The 19333-nt window shown below is 34.4% G+C and overlaps 1 protein-coding gene across 1 annotated transcript; it reads right to left on the minus strand.

Annotated features, from left to right (window-relative positions):
• Positions 1-603: 603 nt before the first annotated feature.
• plcxd2 (phosphatidylinositol-specific phospholipase C, X domain containing 2) lies at positions 604-14519 on the minus strand. Its single transcript, XM_073831205.1, has 4 exons — positions 14219-14519; positions 12017-12483; positions 5394-5635; positions 604-1325 (listed from the first exon to the last, which is right to left on the minus strand). Exons 1-4 carry the CDS (start codon positions 14316-14318, stop codon positions 1172-1174), a joined length of 963 nt encoding a protein of 320 aa, XP_073687306.1. The 5' UTR covers positions 14319-14519; the 3' UTR covers positions 604-1171.
• Between the last annotated feature and the right edge of the window lie 4814 nt (positions 14520-19333).

A 19333-nucleotide genomic window follows, 5' to 3' on the forward strand; every position in this document is an offset into this window, starting at 1 on the left:
TACAGTACCGTTCAAAGTTTTTTATTGTTTGAAAGAAATTAATACTTTTATTCAGCAAGGATGTGTTAAATTGATTAGAAAGTGATAGTAAAGACTTATATTGTTAGGTAATATTTCTATTTTGAATAAATGCTTTTTTTTTTTTTTTTACTTTTTATTCATTAAAGAATCCTGAAAAAGTATCACAGGTTCCAAAAAAATAAAAAGCAGCACAACGTTGATAATTCTAATAATAAATAAGTAAGTAAATCATAAGTTTGATCCCAAACTTTTGAATGGCAGTGTAAATATTAGAAATAAAATATAAATATAAAACATAAAAATATTATTTCATATTAAATAAATATATAGTTATAAATAAATGTCAAAACGTAAATAATATTTAAAAAACAAAAAATAATGTATAAATAATATTAAAATTACATTGCAAAATCAAAAATATATTGTATATTTTTAATTAATTTTGTATCAATAAAAATGTCAAAAAGTCAAATTTAATGTATTACTTTAATGAGGAGTAAATATGATATATTAATTAAATGATAACTTATTGTCCGCCATGGTAGTATTTATTATTTTGACCAAATTCTAAGAAAATCGAGGTGATGGAAAATAGAAAAACTGTTTATTGTATTGCACCGGCTGTCAAAATAAGGTCCCTGCCATGACCGTGGCCCACATCTTCCAAACACAAATACAGACCAGAAACTGTTGTTCACATCAAGTGTGCATATGAGCCATTGCTAAACTGCTTTAAAATATGGGAAACTTTCTTTTTCATGATGTAACAAACCCAACAATGACCCAGTTTGTTCTTGCTCTGATACTGTGATATAGAATAACTATTTAACATTTCTTAAAATAAGTTCTAAAATATTATAATTAATCATAAATATTTACATTAGCTTCTTTCAGTACATGAAGTTTAAACAGCTGTTGAAAAGAATAAAAACAACTTTTGAGTTTCAGTGAAATTAGCAAAACATGGGTATCAGTTTATGGCACTTAAAGCTCTGTTTAGTTTAATATAAAAATGGCCAATTTTGTGCTCATATAGCTATAAGTACCTATCATCACTTGATAATCACAGGTTGCGACCTCTTATGTCGTTCCAGGTCTTCACGCTCAGCACACCTTTAGACCTTTTAGTCTTTGGTGGTCACTAAAATGGTCATATGCCTGACCGATCCTTAATGAGGAGGTTATTTAATTTAATGACAGTGTTTGCAAAGTCCACAAGTTCTACGAAGTCTGAAGTGATGATATTGACCCCATCTACACCTGGCTTTTGTGCCTCCACCCACGTCAATATGGTGGGAAGGTTCCTGTGAGAGAAACAACAAAAAGCACAAGTAAGAATATACATGTAGGATTCATAATTCAAATAAATGCTATTGTTTAAACTGTCTATTCATCAAAGACTCCTAAAAAATATAATGTTTTCCAGAAAAATAGCAGCAAGTCAGCCTATTAAAAGGATTTCTAAAGGATCATATGACACTGGATGACTGCTGAAAATTCAACTATGCAATCACAGAAATGAATGACATTTTAAACACTTTTAAAATAATAAATGGTTATTTTAAATAGTAATATTTTCACAATCTTACTGATTTTACTGTGTTTTTGATCTAATAAATACAGCCTTGATAAGCATAGGAGATCCTACCAACCACTTTTTAATTTAGTTCAATTTGCATAAACGCATGAATAATCAGTGCGACAAAACCCTCACTTGTCTACAGGGAGCTGTTAAAGTATTACCAATCACTATGTTCACTCTATTTCAGGTCAGCCGAGTCAGCTCCGACTAGAAATAAACTTCCCAAGCTCCACAGTCATCTATAACAGCGGGTCGGACAAAACCAGGAAATGGGAAGCTCAGGCTGTGTTTATCCTGGGATAATAAACAATCCAACTTCCACACTCAGGCTGAATTAAACGGCTTCCTCTGAGATGGCTGTCTCTCTAGGATGTCCGCTAAGACAGCACAAGGCTCCATACTTCTGCATCGGTTAGTACATGTGCCACTGTGTCCTATTAATTCAGACAGTCTAGGTTCATATGCTATATTTAAACGAGGATACAATAATTTGTATATATACACAAATGCACATGTATGCATAGATCAAAAGCCAGTGATGTATTTCAACAGGCCTGGGTAATTTGATAAGGGGCCCCTTCAATCGATAGGTTGGGACCCTAGTGGATCCCCGCATTGTGTCCTCAACAAGGGTTTGTCCTGAAGGAAAGTTCTTCAGACTCCGCTTACAAAATTTGCAGTGTTGCTGATGCTGCCACCAAGTGGATGATTTTAAAATTATTCCAACAGCAGTCTCTCTGACTAATATCTCATAAATATTTAATTTGATTTTCTGCTTTTATGTCAATTTTAGATAAAGTTTTGTCATTTTATTAGTTTTTGTTTATTTTTAATATGCAAATACAGTTTTTATTAATTTCATTTTAAAATTTCAGTTTTATTTATTTTAGTGCATCAAGTTAAACTAAATGAAACTAGCTGAAATAAAATAAGCTTTTTAAACACTTTTTTATATTTTATTTTATTTCAGGTATCAAAAAAAATTTTTTTAGTTAATTATAATAATAATAATAATAATAATAATAATAATAATAATATACACTGCTGCTCAAAAGTTTGGGATCAGTAATGCTCATCAAGGCTGCATTTACTTGATCAAAAATACAGAAAAAAATAATATTGTGAAATATTATTACAGTTTAAAATAATGTTGTTCTATATTAATATACTTTAAAATATAATTTATTCCTGTGATGCAAAGTTGAATTTTTATCAGCCATTACTTTAGTTTTTAGTGTCACATAATTCTTTAAAAATCATTCTATGCAGATTAATTACTGTTATTATCAGTGTTGGAAGGATTCTTGATGAATAAAAGGTTAAAAAGAACAGCATTTATTCAAAATATAAATCTTTTCTAACAGAATAAGTCTTTGCTATCACTTTTTTTTAATCAATTTAACACATCCTTGATGAATAGAAGTATTACTTTCTTTCAAAAAAAAATAAAGAATACAAATTTACTGAACTTTTAGATGGTTAAATTTACCCAAACTTTTAGATGGTAATTTATATTGTTACAAAAGATTTCTATTTTAATTAAACACTGTTCTTTTTAACTTTTTATTTGTTAAAGAATCCTGGGAAATTGTATGATTTTTTTTTTTTTACAATTTATTTGTGAATTACTGTCAAATAAGTATTTGATCACTTGAGTCAAAAATTTTTAATATTTGGTACAGAAGCCTTTGTTAACAATTACAGAGGTCAAATGGTTCCTGTAGTTCTTCACCAGGTTTGCACACACTGCAGGAGGGTTTTTGGCCCACTCCTCCATACAGATCTTCTCTAGGTCAGGTTTCGGGGCTGTCGCTGAGCAACACAGAGTTTCAGCTCCCTCCGAAGATTTTCTATTGGATTTAGGTCTGGAGACTGGCTAGGCCACTCCAGAATCTTGATATGCTTCTTACGGAGCCACTCCTTGGTTTTCCTGGCTGCGTGCTTTGGGTCATTGTCATGTTGGAAGACCCAGCCATGACCCATCTTTAATAACTCTGACTGAGGGAAGGAGGTTTTTGCCAAATATGTCACAATACATGGCCCCGTTCATCCTCTCCTTAGTACAGTGCAGTCGTCCTGTCCCCTGTGCAGAAAAACACCCCCAGAGCATGATGCTTCCAGCCCCATGCTTCACTGTAGGTATGGTATTATTGGGATGATACTCATCATTCTTCTTCCTCCAAACACGGTGAATGGAGTTAAGACCAAAAAGTTCTATTTTGGTCTCATCTGACCACAGGAATTTCTCCCATGGCTCCTCTGGATCATCCAGATGGTCCCTGGCAAACTTCAGACGGGCCTGGACATGGGTTGACTTAAGCAGGGGAACCTTTCGTGCGATGCAAGATTTTAAACCATGACGTCTTAGTGTATTACTGATAGTAGCCTTGGAAACGATGGTCCCAGCTCTCTTCACGGCATTGACCAGCTCCCTCCTGTGTAGTTCTGGGCTGATTATTCACCATTCTTAGCATCATTGATACCCCACGAGGAGAGATCTTTCGTGGGGCCCCGGTCCAAGGGACATTGACAGTCATCATTAGCCTCTTCCATTTTCTGACAATTGCTCCAACAGTTGTTTTTTTTTCACCAAGCTGCTTGGCAATTGCCCTGTAGCCCTTTCCAGCTTTGTGAAGGTCTACAATTTTGTATCTTGTGTCTTTTGACAGCTCTTTGGTTTTGCCCATGTTGCTACTTAGGCTGTATCCGAAATCGCCCCCTATACCCTCAAATAGGGCACTATTTGAGGGGACAGCCATTTTAAGTGGTGTTCGAAACCATAGTGGACGTTCTCGAGTGCACTCATTCAATCCCACAATGCACCGCAAAAACGAGTGTACAACCGATGTACGCTCAATAGCTAGAGATAACCCATAATGCACTGTGAGAGTCCTGCGCCGACTGAATTCCTGCGTCTCTCCAGATGATGGCACCCGCAGCTGAATCGTCCATCTGTTCATTTTACAACGCGCTCGTCCACTGCGTAACGCAGCGTACAACACAGGTACAAATTTGTTGTAAATTGATTATTAAATTGTTTAACCAAGGTTTATACATAAACTCCTTGACATAGTTCAAGATAAATCCTTTAATCTTACTACTCGAACTGTCCGTTTTGAATGATTGTTAAACAGTATAGCAATATTATGCAAAAGCGGCAGTCCTTCCGGTGCACTTAGTGTCCGAATTCACTCACTCGTTTTCATTCACTCCTTCAAGTGAACTGTACGAGTGGACTAATGTAGGGAATAGTGAATAGGGTATAGGGGGCGATTTCAGATACAGCCTTAGACTTTGGCTGATTGTGGGGTGCACAGGTGTCTTTATGACAGCTAACGACCTCAAACAGGTGCTACTAATTTAGAATCATGAGCAGAGTGTAGCTGGACTATTTAAAAGCAAAATAACAGGTCTTTGAGGGTCAGAAACCTGGCTGATAAGCAAGTGATCAAATACTTATTTGACACAGTAATTCACAAATAAATTGTTAAAAAATCATACAATGCGATTTCCGGATTTTTATTTTTAGATTCTGTCTCTCACAGTGGAAATGCACCTATGCTGAAAATTGTAGACCCCTCCATGATTAATCGCAATTATATATACCTTATTATATATAAATTACATATTTCTTAGATTTACCTGTATATGTGTATATTTATAAATACAAATAAATATACACAGTACACACATATTTAATGTAAACACAAACTTTTATTTTGGATGCGATTATTTGCGATTTGACAGTACTAACAGAGAGAAAGACACATTCCTCCACTTAAATACTCACTTCTCAACCAGGTAGTTTCTTAGTCCCCGCACCAGGCCCCTGGCGATGGTCTTGACACGTGGTGTTAAAATGGCTTGAGACACATGAAAGCTGCCATATTTGGCTCGTTCACCCAGAGTTGTTTCCAGGAATTGTATGAGCTTGGTGGTGTCTGTGGTATTGGCCCAGGGGGCAGGAATTTTACTACCAGGCCACATCACAGGACAGCCCTCGGCAGATGGATGGTGGTAGAACACTAGGACCTGTGAAATCAAACAAACACAAAAGACTGCGTGAGCCATTATTTTAAAAAGATATGATGGGCACTAATGATGATAATATTATTAGTGGTACTTCCAAAATACTTGCTATAATAACTATTAAGGTTAGAAAACAAAGCGTAATTAAACTTCGGTGCACATCTCATACAGTTTGTCATAACTTAAGGGGGCTTTTAAAGCTTTATTAGTTTTGATATGAAGCAAAGTCTCAGATTCTCAGAATCAAATTCTGTCTATTTTATTAGAGTATTCAAACAATAAATGGCGTTTTGGCGCTTTTTAATGTGGAGTGACAGATCGCTGCTGTAGCGCCTCAGTTCAAGAGAGGCAGCGTGAACTGATCGTTTCTTTCGCTTTGATACAGTTTCAGCACGAAATAAACATCAATAAACAACTGAAGGTATGTTAAAAGAAAGAGTACAAACTACTGAAATGAGTTTCTGTCTCATGTAATCGCTCAATCAGTGTTTCAACCGCGGAAAGACGTCAATATAAGAGCATTTAAACAGTACGTCACGTAACTCGCATTTACCTCAGAAACAACATATTCAGTGACCATAAACTCGTTAGTCAGCTAGAAAAATCAACTAAATATATGCTGGTATAGGATGGTAAATGTTGGATTCTAGCAAGTAAGTATGGTGCTAAATATATGCACCATATAACATATTCATTATATTTGTTTACTGTTCTTGAGTATTTAATTTATGTTTGAATATATCTGTCACGTTTTTATGACAGCCACCATTTAAATGTTTATATTTCAAAAAAGTAAGTAGAGTAGAAATATAATAACTAACTTTATAAAAAATTATAAAGTTAATATTATAAATGTATTTTGAAAACATAGTGTAATTTTAAGTGTTTGTATACAAATCAGTTCATTTTAACCTTCCGTATTATAATAGTACCAACTGATTCATGTATATTTTACAGCATTATTTGAGAGATTCTTTTCCTTGGAAATTTATCTAATATACATCCAAAATAATCAATAATGAATCAAACTGACTCTAAATCGGGATCTAATCGAATCAAAATCTTGAGAATTGAAATTGAATCATATTGTGAAATGTTTGTCAATAGCCCTAATGTTGAATGTAACCAAAGCGTTTTCCCATTGACTTCCTTGTGTGTTTTGTATATTCTTCTACATTTTCCACTAAAAAAGGAAAGTCATACGAGTTTTTATTTTTCGATGAACTATTGCTTTAAGGAGAGGTGTGCTATTGCTCTTGGACGATAAAAATTGACTAAAAAATCTCACATAGGTTGACACTTAAGACTTATCTAGGTTGGTAGATGTTGGATTCTTGCAAGTAAGCATATAGTAACCTCACCCTAAAACCACTTTACAATGTGGTAAAACCATCCTTACAGCTTAGCAACCGCATTTCATCACTGTTGACTACTAACAATATATGAAGGCTCCATGACTTTTCCATTTTTTTTGTGATTTACTAACAGGCCATAACCATTTATATTACCTTTTTTTAAAATGTAAAAATCTACTTGAACCTCAAACATATGAAACCAAAGACTCTGAAAAATGACTCAAATGTGTAAGATCCTGGTTCACCACCTTTTCAGTTGTTGATGTTGATTTGGTAAACTGAAGGTGTTCACAAATAGAGCTCTCTTGTCCAGTTTTTGCTGTTTGTACGCCTGTCTGTCTCCATCGGAGTGAAGGTGAGACATTAATCCTATAGTGATTAGGGTCAGTACACAGCAGGAATAGCTGACCTCTGGTGCAACACAGACACACAGTCAGTCATCAGCACTAGTTCAGATACAACCAGGGTTGTTATAGTTAAATTAAACTAAAAGTAAACTAAAACCGAAAAAGAATTTCCAGTACTTAAAATGAAAGTTAACTGAAATAAAATAAAAGAACACTTACAGCTTTGCTGATGTGATATTCTACTCTTTTTAATTGAGTTTAATTTGATGCACTAAAATAACCAAAACTAAAACAGAATACTGTAAATTAATAAAATTACATAAGCCATTCTACAGAATTGGAATTGTCATCCAAGATGTTCATGTTTTTCTTTCTTCAGTCGTAAGGAAATTGTGTTTTTTGAGAAAAACATTTCAGGATTTCTCTCCATAATGGACTTCTATGGTGCCCCCGAGTTTAAACATAGACGAGCGTTTGAGATTAAAAAGTATATAAGTTGTAAATGTTTTTAGAAAATAACTGATCGTTTCGCTAGATAAGACACTTCTTCCTCAGCTGAGATCATTTAGAGTCCTTTGAAGTTGCATTTAAACTGCATTTTGGAAGTTCAAACTCGGGGGCACCATAGAATTCCATTATATGGGGAGAAATCCTGAAACGTATTCCTCAAAAAACAGCATTTCTTTACGACTGAAGAAAGAATGACATGAACATCTTGGATGACACGGGTTCAGTACAATATCTGTAAATGTTTGTTCTGAAAGTGAACTACTCCTTTTACTAATGCTAACAAACACAACTTGTCATTTTAATAATGCATTGGTACATGCAGAAATTAACATTAACTAAGATTAATAAATGCTGTAGAAGTATTGTTAATTCTTAGTTCATGTTAACTAATGTAGTTAACTAATATTAACTAATGAACCTTATTGTAAAGTGATGCAAAAAATGATTGATTCCACGTCAGACGGGTGGGGGTTATAAATTTATTTTTAAGTTTTCAAAAGTTATATATATATCTCCAAGTATGACAATAAATGGCACAATTAAAAGAATAGTAGCAATAACAAGAATCACATTATTAATGACTGTTCATTGCATTAATGTAATTTTGATTAAAAGAAATAAACATATTAATTCCCAATTCCAAGTTGTCAATAATTAAATCATTTGTCAATCTGATCAAATGAAATCAATAAAATCAAATTAGAATTAAAATCAAAGTCGAATTAAAGATGTAAATCAAATTCAAAGCTAGTCAAATCTGAGAGAAGTAAGTCTAATAGAAAAATTAGACTGCCTAGTTGCACCCAGTGTCACGTGTGAGAAGGAGGAGATCTGGGTCCAAATGCAGGGAAGGAGTTTTAATATAAATAAACAAACAAAACACAAACAAAAGGCCAACACGGCACAACACAACTTGAATATAATACAAAATAAACAGAACTGAAAACACGGTCAAGAGCAGGATCCAAGAACACACAGACAGACTAGAGGACACACAAAGACAATGCAGCCAGAATGAGCAGTGAGACATGAGAGTTCTTATAGACCAGATAATAGTGAGCAGGTGTGAGTGTAATCAGTGCTAATGACAAGACAGGAGTGAACAATCAGGGAAGTGCAGTGCAAGGGGAACAGCGACCTCAGGTGGCTGAGGGAAACCCCACAGCCCAGATCATGACACCCAGTATCAGAGTAAAAGATAGAGAGTGGAGAGAAAGAAGTAGTAAGAAGTGTGAAGTCTCCGATCTGCAAGGGGTGCAGGGTTAGCGCTTCTTATACCCTAAAAACAGACAGTACAGAAAATCTATAGGCCGCTTATATGTCTAATTTTGATTAAGAACACTTTACTCAAGTTTCAGCTCGTGAACAAAAATGTTATTAATTTGCATTTTTGCTACCAGCCCAAACTTTAAAAAGACACATTTACTAAGAAGTACTTGTTCTAAGAACATACAAGAACAAATGGACGAAAAATAACATAGCTACATAGCAACAGCATACAGTTTCATGTCATGTCTCAAAAGGTCAATCAGGGTAAAACTGTTAAGGCATTAGAAACATATTCTCAAAAAGATTAATGATATAAATATAATAATTCATAAGACATATTCATAATACAGTTAATGCATCATTTTAGATATTAATGTGCAAATTCTTGTCAATTTCATAAAGTCGACACGTGTTACCGATTTATCAGATTTTTTTTGTAAAAATTAGTTGATTTAACTTGTGAGTTGAAATGACAACTCACTTAATTTAACTTAAATTTTTAAGGCAGATGCTAAACTTAAGTTATTAAGTTGAAACTGGTGAAAACTTTTTACAGTGTAGCAAGCACAGTCCTAAACTGTTGTACACATATAAAAACGAAACGTTATGGAATAATTCCCAAAACTTGTGATCGGTGTAAAAATTACACAGATTTTTCAGAAATTTTGAACACATTTACCTTATGCCTTACTTTAAACCTTATACCTGCTATGAGAGAGAGTGACACATAAATATTTTCTGATCATAAATGTAACTAAAATCAGTTTTGGTCCAATAGAATAAAACATACACTGTTTAGGTATGTGACATGAAAATGCGAGACACTTTTTTTTTTAATACATAAAGAAAATGTAAATTATTTTCACTTTTTTTCACTTCACTTTAAAATAAAAAATAAAAAGATATTTTTAAACCAATAATGGAATAAAATGCAGAAATGATATGATGAAAGGAAAATGATTCAATATAATTTTCATAAGTTGAATAATTTTTAATTATATTAAGCTTTATGATATTTTACATATTATTGTGGGTTTCAATAGATAATGAAAGGATGTTATTAAACATCTAAGATTTTAATACTTAAATGCTTTTTAAATGTGTTTTTTGGTTGTGGGACAGCAGTTTGCATAAATTCTTTAGAATGGCCCATATAAACAAACAAAAAAAACCCAAAAAACTTCTACACTGTAAAAAGTTTCAACTTAAAAACCTAAGTTCAGCAGCTGCCTTACATTTTTAAGTTAAATCAGCTTAACTACAAGTCATTTTAACTTATTACAATAAAAATGAGTTAATTTAACTTGTAAGTTTAAATGAAGTTGATTTAACTTAAAATTTTAAGGCAGCTGCGAAACTTAAAGGGATAGTTCATCCAAAAATGAAAATTTGATGTTTATCTGCTTACCCCCAGGGCATCCAAGATGTAGGTGACTTTGTTTCCTCAGCAGAACACAAACGAAGGTTTGTAACGAAAACCAGTGCAGTCTACCAGCCAAATAATGTGAGTGGATGGGCACCAGACCTTTAAAACTAAACAAAAACATGCACAGACAAATCCAAATTACACCCTGCGGCTCGTGACGATACATTGATGTCTTAAAACACGAAACGATTGGTTTTTGCGAGAAACTGAACAGTATTTACACGAGCTCAGCATCCGGCTCGTTACATGTGTACGCGCTCTGGCGTACTTTACGCAAACACCGGAAGCTATCTGTCGCATGTATACAACACTCATTGTTTACACAGTGCACAGAGATTGTGGGTATAGCGGCTATTCAAAATGGTAATTACTTGCGCTTATCCTGATTGTTCAAACCAATTTAAAGCTAAAAGATTATGTTTGCTTGCGCAAACTCATCCAGGACTTTTAACCGATTTCCCCTTACGGCGTTTGCGTATACTACAGCAGAGCGAGTACACATGTATCGAGCCGGATGATGAGCTCGTGCTCAGGACAGATGGACGTGGCTGTGTATCAAAGGTAAAAAATTATATAAATACTGTTCAGTTTCGTGTCTTAAGACATCAATGTATCGTCACGAGCCGCAGGGTGTAATTTGGATTCGTTTGTGCATGTTTTTTAGTTTTAAAGGTCTGGTGCCCATCCACGTCCATTATTTGGCTGGCAGACTGCACCGGTTTTCGTTAAAAATTTGGTTTGTGTTCTGCTGAGGAAACAAAGTCACCTACATCTTGGATGCCCTGGGGGTAAGCAGATAAACATCAAATTTTCATTTTTGGGTGAGCTATCCCTTTGTTTTTAAGTTGAAACTGGTGAAAACTTTTTACAGTGTAAAAATGTTAAAAACAGAACAAAATGGCTAAAACTTTAAGCAATAATAGTATCTCAATGATACTGAAATAGAACTGGACACAAAAAATTGGTAACAAAACAGTCAAAACTTCCAAGTTTGGTATTACTGTAAAAAGCAAACCCACACAAAAAATTCCACTTATTTCCATATCTATCTCATTTATAGTCCTAATGCAAATACAAATCAGATACACACATTTCCCTGAATCTTTTCATTGATGTCAAACTCTGAGTTTGTGTATCTGACACAGTGAGACAGAGCTGGCATTGGTGTCGGTAACAGGAAAAACGTTATGTTTCCAGTTTTTAGATTAGTTTCAGTTTGACTGATCACTAGTCGCTATGACGAAGACATGAATGTGTTAAAAGTGTCAAAAAGTCAAGCTCTCATAACGAGTGTCTTTGTTATTTCCTCCATCTAAAGGGCACTGTTATCACAAGTTCTCACTGAGGTGTTTTGGGGTAGTTGTTTATTTAGATATCATGATCACTTTTATTTCCATCAGTGTTTGCTGCTTTCCCTTTTTATCGTCAAATCACCCTTAAGGTTTTCATCTTCATGTATCTTTTTTTAGATGCTTACCTGGTACCTGTTCTCCCACAGATAGTTCAGAGTGATGTCTTCCACCGCGTCAGTCTTGCAGAGCTTGTGACCAAACACGTCCTTCAGCATCTTGATTAGGTAATGGTGATGCTCCTCGCTCATTGCATAATGATGGTTGAAGTCCAAAAAAACAACCTCTTTCTTGTGCATGTTTAGAAAGTTGTTAATGTCAATAAGGCCATCACGTACTTTGAGTCCAAACAGCCCGTGTATGAAGTATATCTCGTGGCCTGGTTCTCCCGGTTTGGAGGAAACACGCAGGTCGAAATAGCGTATTCCTCCCTCGAGCTGTTCCCTGAAGGTGAGGTTCTGAGTCATGGACCACTTCTTCATCACCTTCTTGGCTAGAAAGCGGAATATCGCAGCCAGGTGCTTCACATATGCTTTCTGGTCCGGACCGACTGGAGCTTGCTCATCCACCCAGAAGCTGAAGGAATCATGAGAACCTGTAACAAGAGCATAAAGGTAGCATCAACAGTTCATTTAGCTATTATGTCATGACACTACAAGTTGTTTGTTAGATTGTTAACAAAATTAAAGATTTATCGGAAATAGCCAGCTTTTAATAATCAGTGGGTTATTATACAAAATCATATGTCCTTTAATAAAAACCTAAAAACAAGACAAACTGACAAAAAACGGAGACACATCCTGTTAGGATTATGATGTCATTATGACAGTCATGGCATTTATTTATTTTTAATTATTACGTGATGCATTATTTTAGTTAGGGTGGATTTTAAGTCAAAAAATTTGAATCAATATATATTAATATTAATAAAATATGTATGATATATATTTAATGTTATTTACATAATATTTATAAATAAATACAAAGTATAAAAATATATGTTATATATAAATATATATATTTCACATTTGCATATTAATGATTTAATTCTTGATGTATTTATATTTCTATGTTTATATAGTTCATTAAAACTATTTATTAATGTAATATATAAAAACTACTACTGCTATTACTACTAATAATAATAAATAGTTGAAATATTAATATTCATCATATTTAATGTTATTTACATAATATTTATAAATATATAAAATGTATGAAAAAAATATGTGTAATTTAATTAAGACAACCAATTTATGTAATATATATGTAATACATAATACAGCTGCTACTACTAATAATACATGATCAAAATATTAATATTAATATGAAAAATGTATTTATCATATTAAAAATGATATAGTAATATGTACTAATATATTATATATAATACTATTAATAAAATTGTTGATATTTAATGTTGTTTATATAATATTTATAAATATATAAAGTAATGTATATATGTTTAAATATATATGTCATGTATAAATATATATTACAAACAATTAATGAATATAGTATAGAAATACTACTACTAGTACTACTACCACTACTACTACTAATAATAATACCAATTAATAATATTAGTAATAATAAAATAATAATAATATTATTACAATATACACCAATAATAATACAATATAATATTAATAAAATATTAATATTAATACAATATGTATCTTTATATATATTTATAATATATATTTATAATATATTGATAAAATATTATTATATATATATCAATATAATAACAATATAATATTGATCATATTCACATTAATTAAATATTTATGATATTTAATAGTTATTTATAATATATAAAAAGTGTAGAAATATATTTGTAATATATTAATATGTATTACAAACAATGAATGTACTATATAAATGCTACTACTGCTACTACTAATAACAATACTGTTATTAATAATAATAAATTATCAAAATATTAATATTTATAATATTTATTTAAATAAAACGAACAATTTAATTTATGAATGTAACATTAAGTAGATACTACTACTACTACTACTACTAATACTATTACTACTAACAACCACAATAATAATAATAATAATAATAATAATAATGAATTATCAAAATAGGAATATAAATATTGTTAATATAGCAAAATGTAAACAGGGCTAGTGAGCTTATGTGTTAAGAAAATGCCATATAAATAAGTTTATACATTATGTTCTGTTCTGTCTTTGCAGTGTAACAAAACACAGCATTAGAATGAAATAGCTTTAAGTGTAAAATAATACCTTGTTTTACTTTTACCTACACTTTAATATTTCAGTTCAGTGTCAAAGGAAAAGACATTCTCTCACCAGGAACTGCCAGGTGCTTGAGGGGCATGGATGTGAGGGCAGGGGACAGGGCGCCCATCCAGTCGGCATTGGAAGTGTTTCCTGTCGGTCGCGTCTTCATTTGCTCTAGTAAAGCGTTTCAGCTTTAACATTCACAATGCCAATTCAACACAGACCCAGGCAAAGCCAATCCAGCGATGCTCATTATCCTCCGCAAGATCATTACGGCCAGTCAGGTCATCAGTGCACGATTTGAATCAAGATAACAATCATATAGTCATTATAACATCACTGGATGCGTGAGGAAGACTGCAGATGGAGAGCGAGCTCTTCTACCAAGTTAATCTTCTTAAACTCAAATTACAATCCTTATCCTCCCTTCTTCCCTGCTGGAGTTTAAACGTCTTGGTCAGGGTTAATTATCCCCGCCCTTTCCTTCTCCATTAGGCAGGTAACAGATGGGACACTTCACCTTCAGTACCTTCAAGTGGATATTGTCATGTTTAAAGAGCATGGTGGTTTAGACATTCACTTTTGACTTACTGACCACACCAACGCAGGTGATCAGTGGATAAATAAAAAATTGATAAATAAATCTGTCACGATCCAGGCGGGGTTGAGGAGTGGAGAATGATGAGGAGAACCGGAGTAGATGAATGAATAAAGTTTATTGAAAATAAAACACTGTAACTAATACAAACAAAACAAAACAAAAACCGGGAGTATACGATGAGCACATGAACACAAGCAAACAGAGGTAACAGTAATCATTGACGGACAAATGGGGAGTGCACACACAGACTCTTAAATACACTGAAACGGGGGCGTGGTCACAAACGAGATAACAGGATGACGAGGGGGAAATACAAATATGGGCATGGAAGGAACCAAAAGGACTAACCAAAAGGGGGAGAACAGACTAAACCAATAGAACTAGAAACAAGAGGGGAAAAACACTTGGAAAACATGACAGAACAGGACAAAACACAGACATGACTCTGACATAAATAGAATATTAATGTACTACAACAAATTATTTAATTAAATCCTGTCTTCAGCATATTTTGGATTTTGGCACTGCAGAGTGCACTCAACAGAGTGGTTTTGATTCTTTGTGACTCGAATCTTTAGAATCATTTCATTAAAAGATTCATTACGCCGAAGAGAGGCAACAAGTGATTGCATCATTTAATTATTTACTCAACTGATTCATCTCTGAGAGGACAGAAACTATGCAAGAAATTTCCCTCTTATACTAAACAACATTTGAGTAAAATGTACACTTAATATTTAATATGTTTGGCAATTTCTTTACGAAAGAAACTGTAAATACTTAAATAAGTGGACATCAAAACGTGTAAACTGTAAACTTTTATTTTGAAATCATGATGAACATTTGAGAACAATATTGATGTATTCTCCTGTGTTTGCGGCGGCTTACACAGTCATGTGAAAAAGTTAGGACACTTTATTGAATTTCATGGTTTTCCGTATCAGGACATCATAAAAAAATAAAAATAAAATAAAATCTGGTCCTTGGATGGTCTTAAAATTTGGAAAACAAACAACAACACATGACAAATTGCACCGTGTCATAATTTATTAAACGGAAATAAAGCCAAAATGGAAAAGCCATGTGTGACAAAGTTAGGACACCCTTACTCTTAACATTTGAATAAAGAGGGTAAATAACAGTCAAGCACTGCTAATCAAATACCTTTGATTTAACTGATCATCAGCAAGTTTGAGCGCCTCTATAAAAGCATAAGCTTTGGCAGTTTGCTGGTCTGGAGCCTTCAGGTGTGTGTTAACACAATGCCAAGGAGGTAGACATCAGCAATCATCTTAGAGAAGCATTTGTTGCTGCCATCAATCTGAGAAGAGTAATACGGCCATGTCCAAACAATTTGATGTTTATTCACAAGTGAAAGACATTTAAAACAGACACCTCTCCTTCTAGGAGTGGACGTCCCAGAAAATTCACCACAAGATCAGACCGTGTAATGCTCAGAGAAATGGCACACAACCCAAGAACTACATCTCAGACTCTACAGGCCTCAGTTAACATGTTAAAGGATAAAGTTCATGACAATACCATTAGAAAAATATGGGACAAAAATGGCATGCTTAGAAGCCTTGGCAAAGGAAAGCCTCTTCTATCTAAAAAACAAAAAAAAATATGGCAGCACAGTTTAGGTCTGCAAAGTTGCATCTGAACAAAACAAGTCTTCTAGAATAATGTCCTTTGAACAGACGAGACCGAAGTGGAGATGTTTGGCCATAATGCACAGCGCCAAGTTTAGTGAAAACCTAAAGAGCATATCAGAACAAGCACCTCATACCAAAAGACAAGCATGCTGGAGGAGGGCTGATCATTTTGGGCTTGTTTTGTAGCCACAGGACCTGGGTACCTCACAGTCATTGAGTCAGCCATGAACAACTCAAAGAATATCAAAGAATTCTCGAGTCAAATGTGAGGGCATCTGTCTGACAGCTAAAGTTGGGACAAAATTGGGTCATGCAACAGGACAATGATCCCAAGCACACCAGCAAATCTACAACAGATTGGCTGAAAAGAAAAGAATCAAGGTGTTGCAAAAGCCCAGTCAAAGTCCAGAGCTCATCCTGACTTAAATGCTGTGGGGAGAGCTGTGCATAAGCAAATGCCCACAAACCTTAATAAACGAGCAACGTTGAAAAGAAGAGTAGTCCAAAATTCCTCCAGAAAAATGTGAGAGACTGATAAAGTCACACAGAAAATGAATGCTTTAAGTTATTGCTGATAAAAGTGGATGGATCTACAGGCAATTGACTCGTAGGGTATTCCTTTAGGGTATAACTTTGTCACACATAGCCATTTCCTCTTGGCTGTATTTTTATTAAATAAATAATGACACTGTGTGATATGTCATGTCACCAGATAATTTTTTTATTATGGCCTGATACAGAAAACCATGAAATTCAATAGGGTGTCCTAACTTTTTCACATGACTGTAACTGATTTACCTGACAAATCTGATGAAATGGCGCATGTTGCTTTTAAGATTTCCGTTAAAAACCCAAGGATTTTTTCAAATCAAGTACTTGAATTGAATCGAGGAATCATGACAGCCCTACTCTGTAGTGTGTACTATAAGTATCTTTATCATTTTCAGCAAATATAATATAGATTTTTTTTTAAAGTTTTCATTCATCCTTCAGCTTGAACTAAAATATACCAAGTTACAGAAAAAATATTAATTTGTTCAAAAAAAAGATTTGTTCAAAAACACATTTGTTCATTACTATGGCATCACAGAAGGCTGAAGGTTCTTTTAAAATCTTTTAAAGGCCTTTTAGAACAGTTAAATGGGCGGCACTAAACGTAAACAGTGCCACTAAACCAAACGAAACTTGCGTGTTTTGATAATTATTGCTGTTAAAAATGGTCAATTATTGTCATGTTTTGGGGTGTACTAACTGGTGGAACTGGGAAAAACATTTGGAGTACTATAGACTGCTAAAAGGTATAACAAATCAAGGTGAAGAGAGCAAAAAACTAAGGAACAAGTCATTTGTGGTTGGCCCAACTGAACCAGGATTTCCAGGGTTAGAATTTTGACAACTTTTGTTTGTTCTTATCATTATTAGGCTAATATCTTAATTGTCAAAATATAGTGCCTTTTCCTGCTTACGAAATCCTTCTCTGTAGGATTTAGCAGCTTCCACAATTTTTTTCTGTGGTTTAGACCTCAGAAATTAGCAGAAGTATTCAGTGGTACATTAAAGGAACACTCCACTTTTTTTGGAAATAGGCTCATTCTCCAACTCCCCCCGAGTTAATAAGTTGATTTTTACCGTTTTGAAATCCATTCAGCCGTTCTCCTGTTCTGGCGACATCACTTTTAGCATAGCTTAGCATAAATCATTGAATCCTATTAGACCAGTAGCATCGCGTTCAAAAATGACCAACGAGTTTCGATATTTGTCCTATTTAAAACTTGACTCTTCTGTAGTTATATCGCGTACTAAGACCAGCGGAAATGTAAAGCTGCGGTTTTCTAGGCCGATAAGATTAGGAACTACACTCCCATTTCGGCGTAATAGTCAAGGAAGTTTGCTGCCGTAATATGACCGAAGCAGGCGCAGTAATACCACACAGCACATGTGCAAATGTTTACTTCCGTCAACATATCCAACGTGCATGCACAGCACAGGCAGCGTTCCTCGCCATGGAGACATTTGTGAGAGACGATTTAGAAGATATTTACTTTGGTGCAGATCCTGAACCGTATCAATTTGAACCAGAATTCACTGAAGCTAAGGTTTTGGAACGCGAAAGACAAGAAAGTGTGTCTGAACTCTCTGGGACAGAAGGGATGAGGAGAGCAGATTCGAGCTGGTGGGGCTTGCCAACCCATGCCAACTGAAAGTGAGTGCCTGTGTTGTCGCGAGTGGGACCAGGTATTGCCATCGATGGCAAGGGTAGATCTACCTGATGAGGAAGTTGCATGTCGCAACATCCGAGGACTTGGATGCAATGCTGCATCCTGCAGTAGTAGACTTTTTTTCCGGTTTGATCAAATAAACTAGAAAAAACGTCACACGCCGAGTGGACCTAATGGCCAGCTGTCGCAAGAGTAAGTTATTCCTGCAACCACTACAATATATAATATAAAGATTTTAAATGCATACTGTCAGTTTGCATTTTCAGGCTTATATTCATGATGTACACTTTTAGTCAAAACTGACTTTAAACACCACCGACTGTTCGCAATAACTTTCTTTTGCAATCATACATGGAATTTGGTCATAGCAAATACTAAGCCAACTGTTCGCCCAAAACTACTCTTCAGGGGTTGCATTTCACAGGTAACGTTAGCCAACAATATCATGTTTCACTTACAGCCGTGGGCGATGCTCCTTGTTGTCCTGTCTGTAACGTTAGTTTGAAGATTGTTGGGATCGCCGTGTCCTTTAGACGCCGTGCTGTAGTACCGGTAAAACTATCCAAATAGTCATCTGGTTCAAAATCCTCGGAGCAAACACGCCATTTCTTGATCGTTGCTAACGGTGTTTTGAGATCCATGTTCAGAGCAGCCAGCCATTGATTCATTAGTCGGAATTGCTTTTTTTTTTCGTGGGAATTCTATGAAA

This window comes from Garra rufa, chromosome 24, assembly GCF_049309525.1.
Source record: "Garra rufa chromosome 24, GarRuf1.0, whole genome shotgun sequence".
NCBI classification, from domain to species: Eukaryota; Metazoa; Chordata; class Actinopteri; order Cypriniformes; family Cyprinidae; genus Garra; species Garra rufa.

Excerpts from the sequence above, each read along its gene's own strand:
- plcxd2 (XM_073831205.1), bottom strand. The coding sequence starts at position 14,318 with ATGAAGACGCGACCGACAGGAAACACTTCCAATGCCGACTGGATGGGC. Across the intron at positions 12,484-14,218 it reads CAAGCACCTGGCAGTTCCTG|GTTCTCATGATTCCTTCAGC; the intron begins GTGAGAGAATGT and ends CTCTTGTTACAG. Across the intron at positions 1,326-5,393 it reads AGAAACTACCTGGTTGAGAA|GAACCTTCCCACCATATTGA; the intron begins GTGAGTATTTAA and ends TTTCTCTCACAG.